Source organism: Terrapene carolina, unplaced genomic scaffold, assembly GCF_002925995.2.
Source record: "Terrapene carolina triunguis isolate 2854851 unplaced genomic scaffold, T_m_triunguis-2.0 Scaffold95, whole genome shotgun sequence".
Taxonomy (NCBI): Eukaryota; Metazoa; Chordata; order Testudines; family Emydidae; genus Terrapene; species Terrapene triunguis.
The window spans coordinates 45,812,159-45,833,607 of record NW_020664446.1 but is presented as its reverse complement, the minus strand read 5'-3'; the positions used below and the strand labels follow the sequence as shown (position 1 = coordinate 45,833,607).

The following is a 21,449-nucleotide window of genomic DNA, read 5'->3' as shown; positions in this document are numbered from 1 at the left end:
TTTGCCTTACCATGGCTGCCTGCAAGCCAAATTCTGTTGCCCAGCCGAGCATGTGTGATGTCTCTCACCAAACCGGCAGGCACTCAATATAAGAGGCAAAATGCAACCTTGTACCCAAAGCACATGTGCTATGTAATGTGAATCTCTTGATTCAGTGTGAAATAGTCTTCCCTTTGTTCTCTAAAATGTATCTTTTTAAATACTACTTTCCCTTTTTTTCCTCCCGCAGCTGCAAATGTTTCTATGCTCCCCCATCATCTCCGTCCCAGAAGCTAGCGCAGATTAGATGGCAAAAAAAACGCACTCGCAACAACATGTTCTCAGAGCTCATGCAGTCCTCCCGCACTGAAAGAGCTCAGCAGAATGAGTGGAGTCAAACAATGGCAGAGTCCAGGAAAGCGTTAAATGAATGCGATGAGAGGAGGGAGGAGCACGATGAGAGGATGCAGAATGCAATGCTGAGGCTAATGGGGGAGAAAACTGACATGCTCAGGCATCTGGTGGAGCTGCAGGAAAGGCAGCAGGAGCACATACCGCCGCTGCAGCCCCTGTATAACCGCCTGCCCTCCTCGCCAAGTTCCATATCCTCCTCACCCAGATGCCCAAGAATGCGGGGGTGTGACGGGGTTGGGACTCACCACCTGGCACCTCCTACTGGTTGTCTCGGGAATTAGCTCTGTCCAGTGGAGCACCCCCTCCTGGTGGTGTCCCGTCCGTTGTCTCGCCCTCGGTTGGAGTGTCCGGACCCGTGTTCCCAAGCTCGCGGCGTCCTCTTCGAGCCACTGCCCTCCGGCAGTGCCCCTTAGTCCATCCTCGCCCCCTTCCGGGGGGAGGGGGGATAATTCAGCTGCCTCTCTGCGTCCTGGCTGATGTGGCCAGCTGCACCCTCAAAGTCACTCCCCTCTTGGCAGGGGGTTGGTGCAGCTCTAGATGGCCGCTCCGGCCGGGTGCAAGGCAAGGGGGGAAGGGAGGGACCCAGGCCTGCCCACTACTCTGGGTCCCAACCCAGGGACCCTCTAGTGGCAGCCGTCCTGCCCTCCTTCTCTCCCTCCGTCTGTCCACATCCCTGGGCCGCTTCCCGTTCAGCCCCTCGCACCGGCTAGGCCCTTCCCTTCAGGGCCTGCAGCCTGACAGACTCCGGGCTGGAGTTACCCTCTGCTACCCCAGGCCTGTCCAGCACTGCGCTGTCCCGGGTGCTAGTTTCCCAGCCTAGAGACAGACCTTCCCATATCGAAGGCCTGGGACAGACTGCCTGCTCCTGTCCTGAGCAGCCTTCTTATAGGGCTGAGCCGGGCCCTGATTGGCTGCCTCCAGTCTGGGCCCTGATTGGCTGCCTCCAGTCTGGGCCGGCCCACTGGCCAGCTGCAGCCCAAATTCAGGGAGTGGGGCAGCCGCCCCACTACACACCCTCCCCCTTAAAATCCCTCTCAGGGGGGATTCCCTAGCGTCCATGTGGTCCTCGCAGCTGGGCCTTCAGGGAATTTCTTTCAAAGCGCAGGCCCTCCACTAACTGGAGCAACCTGCCTCCTTCCTCTATTGTCTGGGTCCCCACCGTAGACCTCCCTGGTCCTACGTGGGTTCCCAGCTCCTTTTGGGTTCCCACATCAGCCCTCCCGGCCCCTATGCGGGTTCTCTTTTTAAGGTGGGGACTTCCTGCCCCAGCCCCCTTCTCTTTGGGGGCCTCAGCCTGGACTACCCCTTCCTGGCGGCTAGTCCCAGACCGAGCCTTGGCTTCAGGCACTCCACCTTTCTGCCTCAGGGGGCAATGCCTTTTAATGTGGCCCTTGGTGAGGCAGTGGAAGCACCCTCGGTGCCTTCCCCTTGCCACGGCCCTATCCCTACTTGTTTGGGCCCTAGCCCTTCCTTCTGGGCTGGCCCGGGCCTTGGGAGCCCTGTAGGGGCACTCTGTCCTTAGGTGTCCCTACTCCCCACAGACCAACAAGCTGGGGGCCCTCCTGTTACTCTCACAGGGGGCGCCTTCTCTGGGTGGGGCCTCTTTGCTCCTTCCCAGTAGGGACACTCCTGGTTGAAGTGGCCCTTCGCCCACAGGCGAAACATTGCTTGAGCCCTGGCCCTGGCCTCTCGCCCTTGGCGCCTGATCCCCTATAGGGTCTGGGTGCCCACCCCCGCAGCAGCCAGAGCACCTCGCTCTGCTGCTCGGCAAGCTGAGCCACCCAAGCTCTCCAATAAAAGTCCTGAGTCTCCACCATTTTGTGTGTCTCTTAGACTCTCGCTGTGGCACAAACTGCCTAGTCCTTTGCTCTGCCCCTTGTGTCAGGGGCAGACTGCTATGCCTACATTCTCCACCACATGATGGGGTTGAGACTCACCACCAGGCACCTCCTACTGGTTGTCTCGGGAATTAGCTCTGTCCAGTGGAGCGCCCCCTCCTGGTGGTGTCCCGTCTATTGTCTCGCCCTTGGTTGGCGTGTCCGGACCCGCGTGGCTCCCAAGCTCGCGGCGTCCTCTTCGAGCCACGGCCCTCCGACAGTGCCCCTTAGTCCATCCTCGCCCCCTTCCGGGGGGGATCAATCAGCTGCCTCTCTACGTCCTGGCCGATGTGGCCAGCTGCACCCTCAAAGTCACTCCCCTCTTGGCAGGGGGTTGGTGCAGCTCTAGATGGCCGCTCCGTCGGCCGGGTGCAAGGCAAGGGGGAAAAGGGGGGACCCAGGCCTGCCCACTACTCTGAGTCCCAACCCAGGGACCCTCTAGTGGCAGCCGCCCTGCCCTCCTTCTCTCCCTCCGTCTGTCCACGTCCCTGGGCTGCTTCCCCTTCGGCCCCTCGCACCGGCTAGGCCCTTCCCTTCAGGGCCTGCAGCCTGACAGACTCCGGGCTGGAGTTACCCTCTGCTCCCCCGGGCCTGTCCAGCACTACGCTGTCCCGGGTGCTAGTCTCCCAGCCTAAAGACAGACCTTCCCCTGTCGAAGGCCTGGGACAGACTGCCTGTTCCTGTCCTGAGCAGCCTTCTTATAGGGCTGAGCCTGGCCCTGATTGGCTGCCTCCAATCTGGGCCCTGATTGGCTCCCTATAAGGCCTTCCCTGATTGGCTCCCTGTCTGCGCAGGCCCACTGGCCTGCTGCAGCCCAAATTCAGGGAGTGGGGCAGCCGCCCCACTACACGGGGGATGCTACGGGCATCCAGCCATTCTACCCCAGAGGATTGCCCAAGCAACAGAATCTGGCATTCAATAAGTTTTGAACTGTAGTGTGGCCTTGTCCTCTCCTCCTCCCCTCATCCACCACCCCACCCGGTACTTCCTTCCTCACACACCCCTCCCAGGCTACCTTGTAAGTTTTCCCCCTATTTGTGTGTTGAATTAATAAAGAATGCATGATTTTGAAACAATAATGACTTTTTTGCCTCTGAAAGCAGTGATCGAAGGGGGGAGGTCGGTTGGCTTACAGGGAAGTAGAGTCAACCAGGAGGGCAGGTTTTCATCAAGGAGAAACAAACAGAACTGTCACACCGTAGCCCGGCCAGTCATGAAACTGGTTTTCAAAGCTTCTCTGATGCGCAGTGCTTCCTGGTGTGCTCTTCTAATCGCCCTGGTGTCTGGCTGCGCATAATCGGCTGCCAGGCAATTTGCCTCAACCTCCCACCCTGCCATAAACGTCTCCCCCTTTCTCTCACAGATATTGTGGAGCACACAGCAAGCAGCAATAACAATGGGAATATTGGTTTCGCTGAGGTCTAACCTAGTCAGTAAACTGCGCCAGCAAGCTTTTAAACATCCAAATGCACATTCTACCACTATTCTGCACTTGCTCAGCCTATAGTTGAACTGCTCCTTACTGTCCAGGGTGCCTGGGTATGGCTTCATGAGCCATGGCATTAAGGGATAGGCTGGGTCCCCAAGCATAACTATAGGCAGTTCTACATCCCCAATGGTAATTTTCTGGTCTGGGAAGTAAGTTCCTTCCTGCAGCTGTTCAAACAGACCAGAGTTCCTGAAGATCCGAGTGTCATGCACCTTTCCCGGCCATCCCACGTTGATGTCGGTGAAACATCCCTTGTGATCCAACAGTGCTTGCAGCACCATTGAAAAGTACCCCTTGCAGTTTACATACTGGCTGCCAAGGTGGTCCGGTCCCAAGATAGGGATATGCGTTCCGTCTATTGCCCCACCACAGTTAGGGAACCCCATTGCAGCAAAGCCATCCACTATGACCTGCACATTTCCCAGAGTCACTACCCTTGATAAAAGCAACAGAGGGTCCTGTGGCACCTTTAAGACTAACAGAAGTATTGGGAGCATAAGCTTTCGTGGGTAAGAACCTCACTTCTTCAGATGCAAGTAATGGAAATCTCCAGAGGCAGGTATAAATCAGTGTGGAGATAACGAGGTTAGTTCAGTCAGGGAGGGTGAGGTGCTCTGCTAGCAGTTGAGGTGTGAACACCAAGGGAGGAGAAACTGCTTCTGTAGTTGGATAGCCATTCACAGTCTTTGTTTAATCCTGATCTGATGGTGTCAAATTTGCAAATGAACTGGAGCTCAGCAGTTTCTCTTTGGAGTCTGGTCCTGAAGTTTTTTTGCTGTAAGATGGCTACCTTTACATCTGCTATTGTGTGTCCAGGGAGGTTGAAGTGTTCTCCTACAGGTTTTTGTATATTGCCATTCCTGATATCTGACTTGTGTCCATTAATCCTCTTGCGTAGTGACTGTCCAGTTTGGCCAATGTACATAGCAGAGGGGCATTGCTGGCACATGATGGCATATATAACATTGGTGGACGTGCAGGTGAATGAGCCGGTGATGTTGTAGCTGATCTGGTTAGGTCCTGTGATGGTGTTGCTGGTGTAGATATGTGGGCAGAGTTGGCATCGAGGTTTGTTGCATGGGTTGGTTCCTGAGTTAGAGTTGTTATGGTGCGGTGCGTGGTTGCTGGTGATAATATGCTTAAGGTTGGCGGGTTGTCTGTGGGCGAGGACTGGCCTGCCTCCCAAGGTCTGTGAAAGTGAGGGATCGTTGTCCAGGATGGGTTGTAGATCACTGATGATGCGTTGGAGAGGTTTAAGCTGAGGACTGTAGGTGATGACCAGTGGAGTTCTGTTGGTTTCTTTTTTGGGCCTGTCTTGTAGCAGGAGGCTTCTGGGTACACGTCTGGCTCTGTTGATTTGTTTCTTTATTTCCTTGTGTGGGTATCGTAGTTTTGAGAATGCTTGGTGAAGATCTTGTAGGTGTTGGTCTCTGTCTGAGGGGTTGGAGCAGATGCGATTGTACCTCAGTGCTTGGCTGTAGACGATGGATCGTGTGGTGTGTCCGGGATGGAAGCTGGAGGCATGAAGGTAGGCGTAGCGGTCAGTGGGTTTTCAGTATAGGGTGGTGCTAACGTGACTATCACTTATTTGTACATGTGGTGTACTAGGTGGCTTGGTGCTCCGGTGACAGGATAGGGATATGGGTTCCGTCTATCGCCCAACCACAGTTAGGGAATCCCGTTGCAGCAAAGCCATCCACTATGACCTGCACGTTTCCCAGAGTCACTACCCTTGATAGCAGCAGCTCAGTGGTTGCGTTGGCTACCTGGATCACAGCAGCCCCCACAGTAGATTTACCCACTCCAAATTGATTCCTGACTGACCGGTAGTGTCTGGTGTTGCAAGCTTCCAGAAGGCTATCACCACTCGCTTCTCAACTGTGAGGGCTGTTCTCATCTTAGTATTCTTGTGCTTCAGGGCAGGGGAAAGCAAGTCACAAAGTTTCATGAAAGTACCCTTACGCATGCGAAAGTTTCGCAGCCACTGGGAATCATCCCAGACCTGCAACACTATGCAGTCCCACCAGTTTGTGCTTGTTTCCTGGGCCCAGAATCGGCGTTCCACAGCAGGAACCTGCCCCATTACCACCATGATGTCCAAATTGCCAGGGCCCGTGCTTTGAGAGAAGTCTGTGTCCATGTCCTCATCACTATCGTGATCACGCTGTCGTCGCCTGCTCACCTGCTTTTGCAGGTTCTGCACATACTGCAGGATAATGCACTAGGTGTTTATAATGCTCACAGCAGCAGCGGTGAGCTGAGCAGACTCCATGCTTGTCATGGTATGGCATCTGCAGTAGAGTAGAGTTGCAGTGGAAGCGGTGGATGACGATGGATGCCACGAGGATAGATATTTATACAGAACGACGAGAGGACCTGCAAGGTGGATTCATGGCACCAGGAGAGTGGTGGATGATGACAGTTAGCAGTCCTACAGCACCGTCTGCTGACAGCAGCATCCAGGACACAACAGCAGCGGTGACAGTGAGCTGAGCTGAGTGGGCTCTATGCTTGCCGTGGTATGGCGGCTGCACGGATAAAAGGCGTGAAACGATGGTCTGCCGTTGCTTTCACAGAGGGAGGGGCGACTGACGACATGTACCCCAAACCATCTGCGACAATGTTTTTGCCCCATTAGGCATTGGGAGCTTAACCCAGAATTCCACAGTGCACCACTCCGTAAGTCGACGCTAGCCACGGTAGTGAGGACACACTCCGCCGACTTAATGTGCTTAGTGGGGACATACGCAATTGACTGTATAAAATCAATTTGTAAAAATTGACTTCTATAAAATCGACCTAATTTCATAGTGTAGACATACCCTAAGAATAGGTTGGACAAAACATCAGTCAGGGATGGTCTAGGTTTACTTGATCCTGCCTTGGTGCAAGAGGCTGGACTAAATGACCTCTCGAGGTCCCTTTCAGACCTATATGTCTGTGATACTATGCTTCTGTAGAATGTAGGTCAAGTTTATCACTGAGTATGGGCTTTACAATATTTGTTGATGGGTTTTTGTTGGGTTTTTTATTTCTGTATAGTTGTTAGAACTCATTAGCTCACAAGATAAAACAAATACTTTCCACTTTTAGAGACCAAAGTCAGTGAGCAAGTACTAAATGTTTACAATGAGAGGTCTCCCATTAGATCAGTTAAGTAATGCTAAGCAGGCATAAGTAGCAGAGAAAGACCTTTTTGAAAAGTTACCAGATGAAGTTCAGAAAGAAAAGGGTAGAGTGACGTCAGTAATCAAGGAGTTGTAAGGTTTGTGAAGAACAGTCCCTTCCCTTTGGGGTTGACTCTAATCTGCCCTGCTTAAAAGTAGGGCAGGGATGGAAGTGGCTCCCTGTTGACTTCGGAGATTCTGGCAGTGGGAGCAGAGTGCCCATCACAGTTCAACTTATCAAGGAAAATAAAATGAGCTACCCATTGTCCTTTTGGTTAATTAATATTACAAAGTAGAATCACAATGATACAAGGACTTTCTGTAAATCAGACATTTTACAGTGGAGGAGACCCAGAAAATCTGTTGTACCCCATTGTTGAGTTATAATTTCAGTAGGACTTTTAATAAATTTTTTGTTCTCTTTGGGTCCAGCCATAATCAACGTATCTTCAGAATTTCTGTAACATCCATTGCTGAAGTATCCAAGCATGGAAAAAAGAAAATTATATCTGCAAGTTGATAGTCCAAAGAAGACTGTATAGTGGATTATGCTCTTCCAAGATTCTTAGAAGCTCTGCTTCAGTTTTATTTGGTTAGTTTATTTGTCATCTTGCCTAAAGTTATGGTGGGCAAGTTTAAGCAGATAGGTGGATCTTAATGAAGGTCATAGTTTGTCTCATTCTAATCACCTGTTAGCATTTTTCACTGTCAAACTCCCCCAGCAACCTTACTGCCAATTTTTAAAGGCCTCATCCTGTTAACTGCATTGCCCCAGAGAAGCACAAATGTCTTTGTGGGTCATAGATGGGGAAACAAACTCTTAGATATCCCTAAGACTGACACCAAAGCCTTGAATTGGCACTGGATGTTATTTGGAGCTAACGGAAGGCAGAAAGCATTGGAATGATGTGCTCTGAGTGAATCGTCTTGCTGAAGAGCCAGGCTGCCATGTCCTGCACAATCTGGAGTCCCTGTGTTGTTGCTGCAAAAATGCTGTAGGGACGTGAAAGAACTATGGATTACTGAGATTATCCTCAACTGAGAGGGGAGACGACTCCTAGCAAGCTGAAGATGGAAGGCATTTCTTGCCACTGTCACTACATGGTCATCCAGGCTTACTTATGATAGAAGCAGAACCCTAGAACTTCAAACCACTGTGACAAATGAGGGGCAGACCACCTTGAAACATTTCCCACTCCTCACCAGCATCTTTCTGGTCTGTCTTTTGTGAAATCTTTGTGAGGGTGCTTGTTGCATCACTTTGAAAGTAGATATAAAGCTGGATGGCATCTCAACCACACTAAGCACTCTCATAGATTACAGAAGAGAAGGGGAGACAGGATAGAGGATCAGTTTCTCGTCATCATTCCCTAGGTCCTGTTTGAGAGGAATGAATGAAGCAATTGTTCATTTTCTCCAGCTCTGCCATATAAGAGGTTAGGACATTAACACTTTCTAACCTATTGTATTGAAAACTGTTAAAACTTTGAATGAATAAACTCTTACCCTCATACTTGGGCTCCCGTATTCTTGTGTTTGGCACTAGTTTAAATAGCCTTTCTGCAGAAGGTTTGCCAACATCTGCATCTTTTTAACTCCCTTCAGAATTTTATATTCACTGGTGAGGTCTTTTCTAATCTACTATCTTCCAAAGAGTAGCGTCTCTAAGCGTTTTGAATGCTTAAAGATCCTGTAGTGGATGTGTGATGTCAGCTGCCTTTTGATACATACTATTTCTATAATATCCTTCCCAAAATGAGGTGAGCAGGAGAATGTACAGATTTCCAAATGTGTTTTCACTCATCCTGTATACAGAACAAAAATAATTTCCTCTATCTTCTATTTTATATCTCAGGTTATAGATCAGTGTTTTCTTTGATTTTATTACTGCTATTCAGGTCTGTACCAAAGATTTGAGAGTTTTACTATGTCCAGATCCCTTCCTTGCTAGTATTCTGAACCACAGCTCTTATTCTCACTTTTATTTACTTTTTATTCTAGTGTCTGTACATGTGTTTATATTCTGTTACACACTGTAGGGCATTTATTTTCTCTTATTCCTACTTTATCCAAGTTATTCTCAACTGTATCACACTTTCTATTTGCAGTGCTTCTCCATCCCAGTTTTGCAAAACCAAAACATTTTGTCATCACTCAAAATATTCAGGTGAGTCAGGTGTAAAGTGAACAAAATCAGTACTAACACTGATGCCACAAAGAGGGTGCTGCTATGTCCAGACTTGCAGTTGTTATCTTCAGCACAAGGAACACTGATACACATGAAGTGAATATTGATTTTTTTCACCAGGTTTGTGAAAAAGGTGGTGGTGGTGGGAAATCATTGTTTCTGTTTCCAAGCGCTGTGCAAAACTTCCCAGATCTAGGCAGGGTACAGTCAGGGTTAAAGTAAAGGGTAGTGGGGAAAGCATCTCTTGGCAGAGATGGGAGTTTCTCCAATTTGCTAAAACCTTCAAACAAATTTGGTCCAGATGACAGCTGAAGACTAAAGGTTTTATTTTTATTTTATCTAAATCAGTCTATCTATAACTGTCTCTAGGACTGCTAACATCCTAGCAGAGTTTCTTTACAAAACTAACTGAAAATTAGAACCTGACTAATGCACATATGATTCTGACAGGTGCTTGTAGTGGGGTGTGTCTGGACAGGAAAGAAACTATTGGCACCATCCCCTGAAAAAGTTGCCAGTGAAAGGCCAGTTCTGGATCGTTTAAAATCATGGGTTGAGAGAGAAGTCGTTTCCCCCTGCTAATCCCATGGACCCTTAGTCTACATGTAATTTGCATATACACAGTTATTGGCCCCATCTCTCAGGAAGGACCACAAAATGGTAGGTGAATAGTCCAAGACCTGTAATCATTCTGCTCAGACACCTCTTTCCATAGATTTTCAAGTAAAAAGTAGTGAACATTTTTTTATTCTAATTTACAGTAAATACTTGGCCAATTGGCCCCAGTGCATTTACAGTAAGTATATTTTTACAGTCAAAATACTGTATAATAAAATCCTTGTCTGCCTCAAACATCCACCCACCAGTAAATAACAATCCAAATAATACCCTTCAAATCCTGCCCAAAAAAACTTCAACCTCCTATGAAGTGATTATATTAGTAGCATGCTAAGCCCAGCTTTGTTGCTAGGAAGGAGCTCCTTCACTGAAGGAAACATCTCTACAAGAGGCAGGAGAAACAATGGGGGTAATTAAAAGTAAGGGGTGCTGATTGTGCTGTACACACTGTGCACAACACACTTCAAATGGTTACTGACTGCCAATAGACATGAAAGCAATTGTCAGATTTAGTTACTTCCACTTTTCTGCAGCCAGAATGGAAGGCTGAAAAAAGTTCCAGGACAGTCTTTTTAATGTGGGTCCAAATTTACAAAGCCTGGCCACAGTAATAGCTGTGTCTAACCCTGGCACAGAAAGAATGCTGTGTTTCTCAAGGGTCTTGATGTACCAGGCCTAAGTGAAGTCTCAAGAATGCTAAAGGTGGCCAGGAAAGAAAACAACTCACATACAATGGATGAAGATTTGTAATATCGAATAAAAATAGCCTCTCTCCGCAAACTATCAAGAGCCGAATCTCTGTAGGCTTTCCTAGGCACAAATGCGTCCATGGAAATAACTGCCAGCAAAGATTAATAGGAGAGGACAACAAAAGCAGAATACAGGTAAACACAAGAACAGGTATGTTGCTGTTTAGAAGTCGTTTCGACCACTGCTGTGAATCCTGTGAATGGCTCTTGGAAAAATAAACATAGCCTTAAGAGCAAACTTTATAGCAAACAATCCTGCTGAAAAATGGATACTGTACCAAAGGCCTAAAATGTTTATCCCTGCATCTACCTTTATGTATCACATTAAATCAAACAGATTGATTGAAGAGGGTGTATTGGAGTGCTCCAGCTCCTTTGTGCTATATTTTTGTACTTTTGTATTTCAGATAAGCTGTCTCCACCAGCACTTTGGACACCTGCATAGCCCCAGAGAGGTATTTGCACTTCTTTATAAAAATACCAAAACTATTAGCACTAAATATTGTTTAAAAAGTAAACAAGCACACTAAAGATGGTACAAGAAGCTCTGTGGATTTTGAATTGTTTTAAGAATTGTACAAAAATAGGTGTTTTTACTTTTGTAAAACTGTATACAGTCACTTACGAAATGGAGTGTGACTAAATTTTAGAAGTTTTTAATTATCCAATGAAAATATGGAGCCTCTAATAAAAACATATCTTGTTTCTGTAGTGGAGGAGATGGGCACTTTTTCAATTAAATACGCCCTTTGGGACAGAGCCAAGGCAAACCTAACAAAGTGCTCCTCCCATGAAGTTCTTAAAAATAAAAAACAACCTTCACTTTCCAGGGTTCCCCTTCTCATCCTCTCTGAAGTCAGCATGGCCCAGCCCTGAGGGTCTATATTCAAGTCCTCAAATTCTGTAATTTCACAGCCCATTCCCAGAGCAGTCTGCTCTAAAGTCCTTTTTTGAATAGCAGGGCTTCTCCTTGCCCCAGACCTTTTGGAGTTAGCATGGTTGTTCCCCAGAGGTGTCTACTTCACAGTCCCTTATCAAGTCAAAAAGACCATTACATTAAAAAAAACTCACAAACAAATGAATAATGGATCACTTGTGCCGTTCTTCTAGAAGAGATTCCTAATCCTGTTTGGCTCCCTCATCCAGGGGAAAGAGGGATTATATATGACCAGCAACCTTTCTTCAGTCCAGAGCTGCTTAAATCAAAACCATGGTGTCTAAATACTCCTAGTGCCCCACTAACAATAGCAAACACTTCATCAGCAAATGATCTTCAACATCAAGTCACATTTAAAAGTAATAGTTTACTGTAGGAATAAAAGTATGTCTTAGCCACCCAGGGGGGTTGGGTGGGCTGGGACTCAGGTGGCTTGCCTGAGCTACCACCATTGCTACAATGCTATTTTTAGCATGCTCGCTTGAGCAGAGCCAAGGCATATCTGTCTACTCGTACTAGGAATCACACCTCTCAGCTGCAGTATAGACATACCCAGTGAAGCCATAACTCTCTGTGCAATAGGATTACAATACATCAGTGGTGTGGAACTGTGTAATTTCATTTTGTAATAGTCTGCCATCTTATTTAGTACAATTAGTGTACTCTTATGGAAAAGCCCTATATAAATCAATAGGGATTAATCCAGTAGAGTTCTATAAAATTTAAATGTAATTCCATAAAATTATTCTAATGAAATAATTTTAAAGCTAACTTACTGATTCTAAAAGAGAATGATATTCCTTGTATAGAATTTGATAGGGTGGTTTGATAGGTTGGTTTACAGGAAGCTAAACAAATAGACAAAAGTCAATTTTAAATCACACATTGAAGAAACATTCTTCTTTGCATCTGGGGCAAAGTTACCACTTTTCAGACCAAAATATTTTTAAAGCCAAAGTGTTTTTGGGGGGAGGGTTAAAATAGATATGTACAAAGCAAGCTAGCTGCAACTCTATCTGTGGAGAGATTACTTACTCTCCATCATAAGAATAACTACCCACTTGGGCTTAATAAATGTCTTGCATGCCTCTTGGGTTCTTTCTCAGTTCCCTGTCCCTGGCCACTGGGTCCTCCCCAGGGCCTTCCTTTACCCCAGCACTCTCAGAAAACATCTCCGTTTGCCACACTGCAGGCTCTTGGCTTTCTTCAACCTGAGTTCTCTCCCAGTTCCTTGCCCCTCATACAGAGCAGTGGCCACAGAGCTGCTCCCCTGGGGGCCTTTCTTCCTGGAGCATTTCCCCTGCCCCAGAGAGTACTGCAGGAGACTATCCCTTCCTTAAGCCCCCCTCCTGCAGCTCTTTATGAGGAACGCTGCCCCCTTCTCAGTTGTAAGTGTTTTATAAACAGAGCTGGCTGATCCCAGGCCTCTGGTCCTTAAAGGGCCATTCCACCCTATAGGTTTACTATAGGTAATGTTTATAATAAATGTAGGCTTTTTTTCTTTTACTGTATTCAGGGCTGGCCTTACCATGAGGCCACCTCAGGGGCCAGACTGGGGGAGAGAGGAGGGCGCCACTAGGATCCAGAGTGTAGAAAATTGGGTCTGCTGGTGGTGCATCTGTATTCTCCCTGCTCTAGATACACAGAAATGGTGGAGTGTTGTGCTGGAGGAAGGAGGACACAAGAGACATAACAGGCAGGCAGGAGAAAAGGTGAGAGGGAATAACAGAAAGCAGCAGGAACTGTAGGGAGAGAGAGGAGGAGGAGCCTCTTATGTACCTCTCTAGCACCCCCAGGAGCCTGGACTGATTAACACCAGCTGCTCAGGGAGCTTCCTGTTTTCTGCTGCTTCCCTGAACGCACTTGAGGAGAAGAGGCAGTCAACTGAAGTAGTAGGAACCAGTTAGGCCCTTAAGATGCTGATATCTTTCCTCACTCAGGCCCTGCTACCAGCCTGCTTATTTGTCCCCTTCAATTGAGTGTTGAGGGCCACTATAGCTGGCACAGAACAGCAGTCATGAGTGAAAGAAGAAAACACCCTTCTGGGGCAGCATTCAGAAAAAGAAAGAAAGCAAAGGAAGCTTTTCTATCTAAGCAGGGAGGAGCTCTCCTGAGCGTGGTGAGGAGATGCCTGATCTTCCAGTTAGTCAGAGTGCAGGTGACCTGGCAGCTACTGCAGCATCATATCTCTGTCTCAAATGGATGTAACCATGCACATTCCTCAAGAAAAGTGTAGATCAGAGAAGAATGTGGTGGAGGCGCAAGAAACAGCTGCTGATGAGTTTAGTTCCTTAAGTCTAGATCAGTGGTTCCCAAACTTGTTCCGCCGCTTGTGCAGGGAAAGCCCCTGGTGGGCCGGGTCGGTTTGTGTACCTGCCGCGTCCGCAGGTTCGGCCGATTGCGGCTCCCAGTGGCCGCGGTTCGCTGCCCCAGGCCAATGGGAGCTGCTGGAAGCAGCGCGGGCCGAGCTGCCACTTCCAGCAGCTCCCATTGGCCTGGAGCAGCGAACCATGACCACTGGGAGCTGCGATCGGCCGAACCTGCGGATGCGGCAGGTACACAAACTGGCCCGGCCCGCCGGCGGCTTTCCCTGCACAAGTGGCAGAACAAGTTTGGGAACCACTGGTCTAGATGATCCAGGACTGTAGACCCACTTGAGCAGTAGCCTGAGGGACTTCCTTGTACTGCATGGGCCACAGCAAGTGAAAAACTTCATGTTCCCCAAAGACAATGAAAATAGAAGTTTCCATCCAACACATTACTGGCATGAAATCCCCAATGGTGACAAAGTGGAGAGGCCATGGCTTATGTACTCAAAAACCCAGAATGCTGCATACTGTTTTTGTTGCAAACTCTTCTAGTCTAATGTTCCAGCCACATTGAGTTCTACAGGAACAAAGGACTGGAAAAATCCGGCTAGAAATCTGCCATGCCATGAGAAAGCAGCAAATTACCACAGAGGATTCCATAGGTGGAAAGAGCTTGAGATGAGACTATGATCAGCATCAAGAGAAGATTGCATCAGAATCTCTTTACTGGCAAAATGTTTTGAAAAGGCTCGTTGCCATTGTGAGAATGCCTGCTACCCAAAATCTAGCACTGCGTGGCACTTCAGATCAGCTATATGTGCCAAACAATGGAAACTTCCTTAAAATTGTGGAGCTGATGGCTGAGTTTGATGCTGTACTCCAGGAGCATCTAAGAATCAACACCCAAGAAATGTACACACACCACTACCTTGGAAAAACAATTCAAAGTGAGATCATACAGTTACTGGCAACAAAAGTCAAACAGAAGATTGTGGAAGATCTGGAGTCAACAAGATATTACTCTGTTATTCTGGACTGCACACCTGACATCAGCCATAGGGAGCAAATGACTTTAATGATGCATTTTGTAACAACAACAGAACCTACTGAAAATGTCCCTGCAATGGTGACTGTCAGAGAGCATTTTCTAGAATTTATTGACATCGATGATACTACAGGAGCTGGTATGACAAATGTGCTTCTGAAAAAACTGGAAGATACGGGAATTGCAATAGCTGACCTGAGAGGTCAGGACTACGATAATGGTGCCAACATCAGAGGAGAGCAGACACGGATCTGAGAGTTAAATCCTCAAGCTTTTTGTGTCCCGTGCTGTTCTCATTCATTGAACTTGGTGGTCAGTGATGCAGCATCAGCTTCTAGTGAGGCTGCTGAATTTCTTAATGTAATTCAAAGCATCTATGTATTTTTCTCTGCATCAACTCATCAATGGCAAATTTTGAAGCAACATCAGGGAACATCCTCTCTGACACTGAAACCACTGAGTACCACACAATGGGAAAGTCGAGTGGAGGCCATAAAACCAATCAAACACCAAATTGGGAAGATAGATGATGCCACAGTTGCCATTATGGAGGATAATGCTATGACAGGAACTGTTCATGGGAGAATAGTGGCAGAGGGAAATGGAATCACCAGAAACATACATAACTTCAAATTTCTGTGTGATTTAGTGTTGTGGCATGACATACTGTTTGAAATAAATGTTGTAAGCAAGAGACTCCAAAGTGTTGACCTTGATATATCTGGAGCAATGGAACAACTGAACAAAGCAAAGTCATACCTACAGTCTTACCGGTCAGATGAGGGATTTCAAAACATTCTGAAGAGTGCATAGAAGTTGGCAGAGGAACTTCTCACTGAAGCTATTTTCCCACCCATTCAAGAATACAAGAGTCACTGAAGAAGACGACATTTTGATTATGAGGCATGGGATAATCCCAGGGCCGGCTCCAGGGTTTTGGCTGCCCCAAGCAGCCAAAAAAAAAAAAGCCGCGATCGCGATCTGCGGCGGCAATTCGGCGGGAGGTCCTTCGCTCCGAGCCAGAGTAAGGGACTGTCCGCCGAATTCCGCCAAATAGCTGGACGTGCCGCCCCTCTCCGGAGTGGCTGCCCCAAGCACCTGCTTGACAAGCTGGTGCCTGGAGCCGGCCCTGGATAATCCCATAAGAAACCCCAAACAACAATTCAAAGTTGAATTCTTTAACCAGGTGCTAGATTGTGCAATACAGTCAGTTGAAGAATGTTTCATGCAGCTCAAGGAACACAGCAGTAGATTTGGGATGTTGTATGATATTCCAAAACTCCTCACTATACCTGAAGAAGACCTACACCAGCAATGCAGGGCACTAGAGACAGTGTTGACACATGATGACATGCGCGATATTGATGCGAGTGATTTAGGTGATGAACTGAAAGCCCTTTCAAGATACATTTCAGCAGGATCAACTCCAAAGGCTTTTCTGGAATATATGTGCACAAATAAGATGACCACCCTCTTTCCAAATGCTTTTGTTGCTCTACGCATACTTCTAACACTTCCTGTAACAGCTGCCAGTGAAGAACCCAGCTTCTCCAAGCTGAAGTTAATAAAAACACATCTACGCTCCATAATGACACAGGAGAGGCTGGTCGGCCTTGCAACCATCTCAATAGAGCATGAGCTGGCCCAGACTGTGGACCTTCAGGAAGCAATTCAAATCTTTGCAGCCAAGAAGGCACGGAAAGCACCACTTTGATTATTCAAACAGATAAAAATGCCAGTATTTACTATGCAGACAAGAAAAGTTACATTTGCTGTTCAGGCGTTTGAAAGTTAAGTGTTACTTAAAATTTTTGAACAAGGCATTTTAAGTTGTTAGTTCTCCTTTATTGGTGTAGGTAGCAGAGCAATACCATGAGAGGAGTAGAATAGGAAGAAGGCAGAATTGAGACCTTTCAAAGTTTTGGCCCAAGCGAGGGGGCATGGGGGCGTCATTTGAGCACCTCAGCATCTTTTGAATTCTTTGCAACTTACAGTGGCCATTGGTTGAATTTTGGACATTGCTCTGATAAGATGTGCTGCCACCAACTCAGAAAGGTGATAGAATCCTGGACAGCCTCTAACAGAAGGATATTGGACTCCCTGGTTGCTAAATTTTTCCAAGGACTACAGAGGGGGAATGTTCTCCTAGACTTCCAGCCCGTAGAATAAAATTGAAAGAGAAAGAGGATTGCTAGTATTTTATAAGGCTTCCTGTAGATCTACTCAAAGAGATTTTAAATGAGTTCTATGGATTCAAATGAGCCCATTGATTTTACTGTGAAATAGCATATCTACTCTCATAACAATAATTTGTATATTGTCCTACATACAAATGTGTTTCCTTGGCTAACACAGTAGATAGTGTTCCTGCTTATTTTTTGTACACCTGGTATGTTAGCATAAAGTAATAAATATTTCTGTTCACCTTACCCTTATATCTGATTATTCATAGTTATTCAGACAGTATTAATAACAGGGGAAAGACTGGCCTAACAGTGATATGCCATCGGAAACATGCTTCATTTGCACTAGATATAGAGGAAGCAGAGAGATCACTACATTGCCCTGAGTAATTTATACAAACTAAATTAGTTGCCGATGGCAGCATACATACAAATAACTCTTAGTAAAAACCCACCTGGTTATTGGCTGGTTTTTGCTTGAAGGACCCCACAATGACAGTGCTTATTGGGGCAAATTCTGAGTGATTTTGAGCATCTGCAATTTCCACTGAAGTCAAAGTGGGAAAATAACCTCTCAGGATTTCATATTTATTCACTGAAGAATGTACAAATAATGATAACAATGAAAAATGTATGTTCCTTCTTTTCACTCTTACTGAATAATTTAAGGATATTGGATTCTGATGTTCAATATATTACAAAGAAATTCAAACTCATGACACTGTGACCAATGTGCCTTGACACAAACCACATTTTCCAACAAAAACGGCTGTATTTCTTCCTGTCTGTCTTAGCTACACCAATTTAGGGATATACACTGTCACTGAAGTGCAACAGAACAGAAATCAGTGTCAGTTCCCACAGTGTTTAAACACTACCCATCCGCAAGGACGAAGGGCTCAGATTGTACCACAGAACAGATGGCTGTGCTTCTCTATACCTCTTCTTTGGTTATTTGTCTTTGTTGTTTCATTTAAGAGGTAATGAGAAAAGTATGTCGTTCTACAATTTCTCAGGCTCTCTCCTCATCAAAATGTCAGAAGGAAAACAAAGACTACATTTTTTTCTAACTCTATACATCATCATGCCCACTTTTTGCAACTTCTTGGTGACCTCAGTCTGCTCCTGTTCCCAGTGTATGCAGCTCCACCTTGGACCTATTTGAGCTGATTGACTCTAAGAATGAGCTCATACAAAATGCCCCTCTTTTCTTGAATGTACACTAAGTGAATGTCAGTCAAGCTTAACACATTGAAGACTTGTATAGGAAACTCTGCTGATGGATGTAGGCTTTAGACATCAACATTTATATAATTAAAGGCTATATTCTAAAGCAGTCTGCACTCACCAGAAAACTGGATAAGGGCAATTTGGTAAGAGGTCGGCTCTTGAAATCAAAACTAGTCAAAGAACACACAAGTCTTGGGAGTTCCTTTTGATTTGGTGCCTTTTATAGAAGACAAAGGCTTTTCAGTTTAAAAGTTAGATATTAAGGATCCAGTTTATATCCAACAGACTTACAGTGTCCCAATGAAGTGATGGTAGAAATAAGGGGAAGGAAGAAATGCTGAACATTCAATTTACTTTCCTCTCCAGACTTATGAAACTTTGTTCACCACAACTGCATGTGATGGACCCTTTATTTGGCTGATTGGGAGAAAAAATGCTGTTACTCTGTAAGGGCTCTCTCTGCAATTGATGGCAGAGGGGCAAGATTTACCTGGGCGGGGAAGGAGGAACAGGAAGTTGCTGGACCAGGTTGTGGGGGGCACTTCCTGGTGACTTTGGTAGGGTATTTATAAGCTAGGCAGTTCCGGAGAAGCCCTATCGCACTGGGATCAGGCTGTCAATACTACTCATCCCATCCATGGAATCAGAGTAGAACTGGGCTTCTTTATGATCTGCTGTTGGCATTAAGCTAGTTGCCCTTTTTCCTTGGAGACTGGTAAGGATTTTTTTCCCTTGCCGCCAGATTGACTGAAGCAGTGTAGGTTATTTCACCTTCCCCACAGTGGGTCAGGGACCTGGTTGGGTGGGCAGAGAGGTTAAGTTAAAATGTAATGACTCAGTAATACAAAACACGTAGCAGACGTCCAGTGCAGGTACTCATTACAGAAGGGATATGCTGATCAGATAAAATGGAGTAGAAGAGAATTTAGAGGAAAGCATCTATTAAGGAAGCTGGGGAAGGGGGTTCAGGGTTTCTAATATCTGGGACAGCGTGGAGCCAACCCCCACCCCCTTCCGTTTCAGTCCCTTTATACGAGGTGTTGGGCGGCAGAGTCCCAGCAATAGACCCAGGTTGGAAAGGGAGAGGGCTGGCAGCAGCTCCCCAAACAGGTGGGAATGGTTAAGGAAATAACGATGATCTGCACTGTACAATATGTTGCCAGGTACACCCAGATATTGTGGGTGAATAAAGCTGCAGCCTAATTAAACCACATCTATTGCTCCCTGCCTTTCTTCCAGCATAGCTGGACAAATTATGGAATTTTGTAAGCCTCAAAGGTACCATGTATAGTAAAATACTTTGTACATTTGTTTTTCATAAATCTTAAATCAGCCTTTAAAGTAGATACTGTAGAAAGTGTTGTACAACAAAGCAATTTAAATCCTTTTATCAATATGGTGGCTTCATCTTCTATTCTTTGACAGGCCCAGCTGAGGACCATCTATAAAGGAATTAATAATATATTCTCTCCACTGGCTGCACAGGGATCAGACTTTGCATAGCAAAGGAGGGGTGGATATTTAACCACAGTTAATAGTCTCTTTTCATTTCATATAACCATAGATACAACATGTGATCACAAAAGGGATTGGTCTTCTCTTTTTAAAAAACTTTCAACTTTCCTATACCTAAAAGGTGCTCCTGCTACACTTGGAGCTCATATCGCTAAGAACTAAAAATATACTTGTTGCTAACACGAAGGGCTTCATTTATACTGTACACACATTATAAAAGCAAACCTGGGATATCAATGACTTTGCCATGAATATGTTTAAGGAATATGATGAGGCTGGCAGAATACTGCTAAAAATTGTTGCTTCACTACTCACAAGACGGCTAGATGGTGTCACTTGAATTTATATAAATAATGCTGAAAAGGATTTCTGGTAGGCTAACAATATTTTTACAAAGATTCAATTTTTAAAGTTGTATGCTGTAATCACAAAAAGATACTGTGTTTGTTGAGAGGAGATAACAGAACTCAAGGCAAAGTTGGTGTTAACTCATTAGATCATGGAGTTATTCCATTTTAAATCAGTAGCACAAACAGCGTATAACAGAAAAGGAATTAAATTGGTTTAAAATCCAGACTTACCAGTATTTGTCAAATACTGAACTTTTTTCATCACTCCTCCAGTGTAAACCCCAGGCTCATAACTATCCATTTCACCAGAGACAATATGAGCCACCCTTGCAGCACGCCCTCGGATGGCACCGGCTGCACGATCTAAATCATCAGCATCCTGTTCTCCCAGTGCAAGGATGCACTTGTTTACATCCTCCAGAATGTGGCCTTCTGTGAACAAAACAACAGCTACCTTTTAGATTGGATTCCTTTAGCTGTGATTCCACTCAGACAAAGTCAAACAATGAGTTCATGCTTTCTTGCCAATTTGGATATAGTGCACAACACTTATTTGGGCATAAGACTCCAGCTTTACCTTCTCTTGTGACACCTGGTACTTTTCATTTGATATGATTAAAACTGTTTATTGACATTCCAATAGTATTCCCCATTTCAGCTGTATGTGCAATACTGTTCCATTTGCTGTGATAGTAATGCAGTAAGGAGTCAGGAATGGTTACAAAGGCCCAAATCTTCAAAGGTATTTAGGAGCCTAACTCCCATCAAAATAAATGGAAGTTAGGCATCTAAATACCACTGAGGGTCTGAACCTAAATGTCTAAAAACATATATGTAAATTAAAGTTCTAGGAAAGTTTTCATACATTCTGGATAGTTGAAGGATGGAACCAGGGGAGGATTATTACTCTAACTGAAGGTGTCCTGTGTAAATGTCTATGGCAAAGTGCTTTATAAAGAGATGAATTGAGTATCTAAGAATTGCCATAACTGAATTAATCTTTTCCGTGTTCATGGAAATAGAACCATCATTGTTTAAACAATATCTATGCTAATGACTTACAAAATTCTCTGCAGGCTAAGCATATCTGGCTATTTCTCCATATTTTCCTATATGGCTTGCTGGTAGCTGAAATACATCATCAATAAAACTGAGCTTCCTATTTTGCCTTCCAAACCTTTTCCCCTTCCTACTTCCACTTATTGCCTAGGTATCCATTTTTTATTCCTTCCTCTGCTTCTCCTTGCACATGCATGCTATTACTAAATCTTGCTATTTCATTCTCCATAAAATATCCAATCTAGCAAGAAAAAAACCACAAAATCACTTTTGCATTTCCATGAGTTTGTCCCTGAGATCTCATCTCAATTGATCATCTCCATTTCCTGCTAGGTTAAGT

At 45.5% G+C, this 21,449-nt stretch overlaps 1 protein-coding gene across 1 annotated transcript in view; it reads right to left on the bottom strand.

Moving 5' to 3' along the window:
- CTNNA3 (catenin alpha 3) overlaps positions 1-21,449 on the bottom strand; it is a 968,742-nt gene that overhangs the window by 211,838 nt on the left and 735,455 nt on the right. Inside the window, exon 11 of the mRNA XM_029911396.1 lies at positions 20,282-20,482. Coding sequence (XP_029767256.1) covers positions 20,282-20,482 — 201 coding nt within the window. The remainder of the gene's footprint in view (positions 1-20,281; positions 20,483-21,449) is intronic.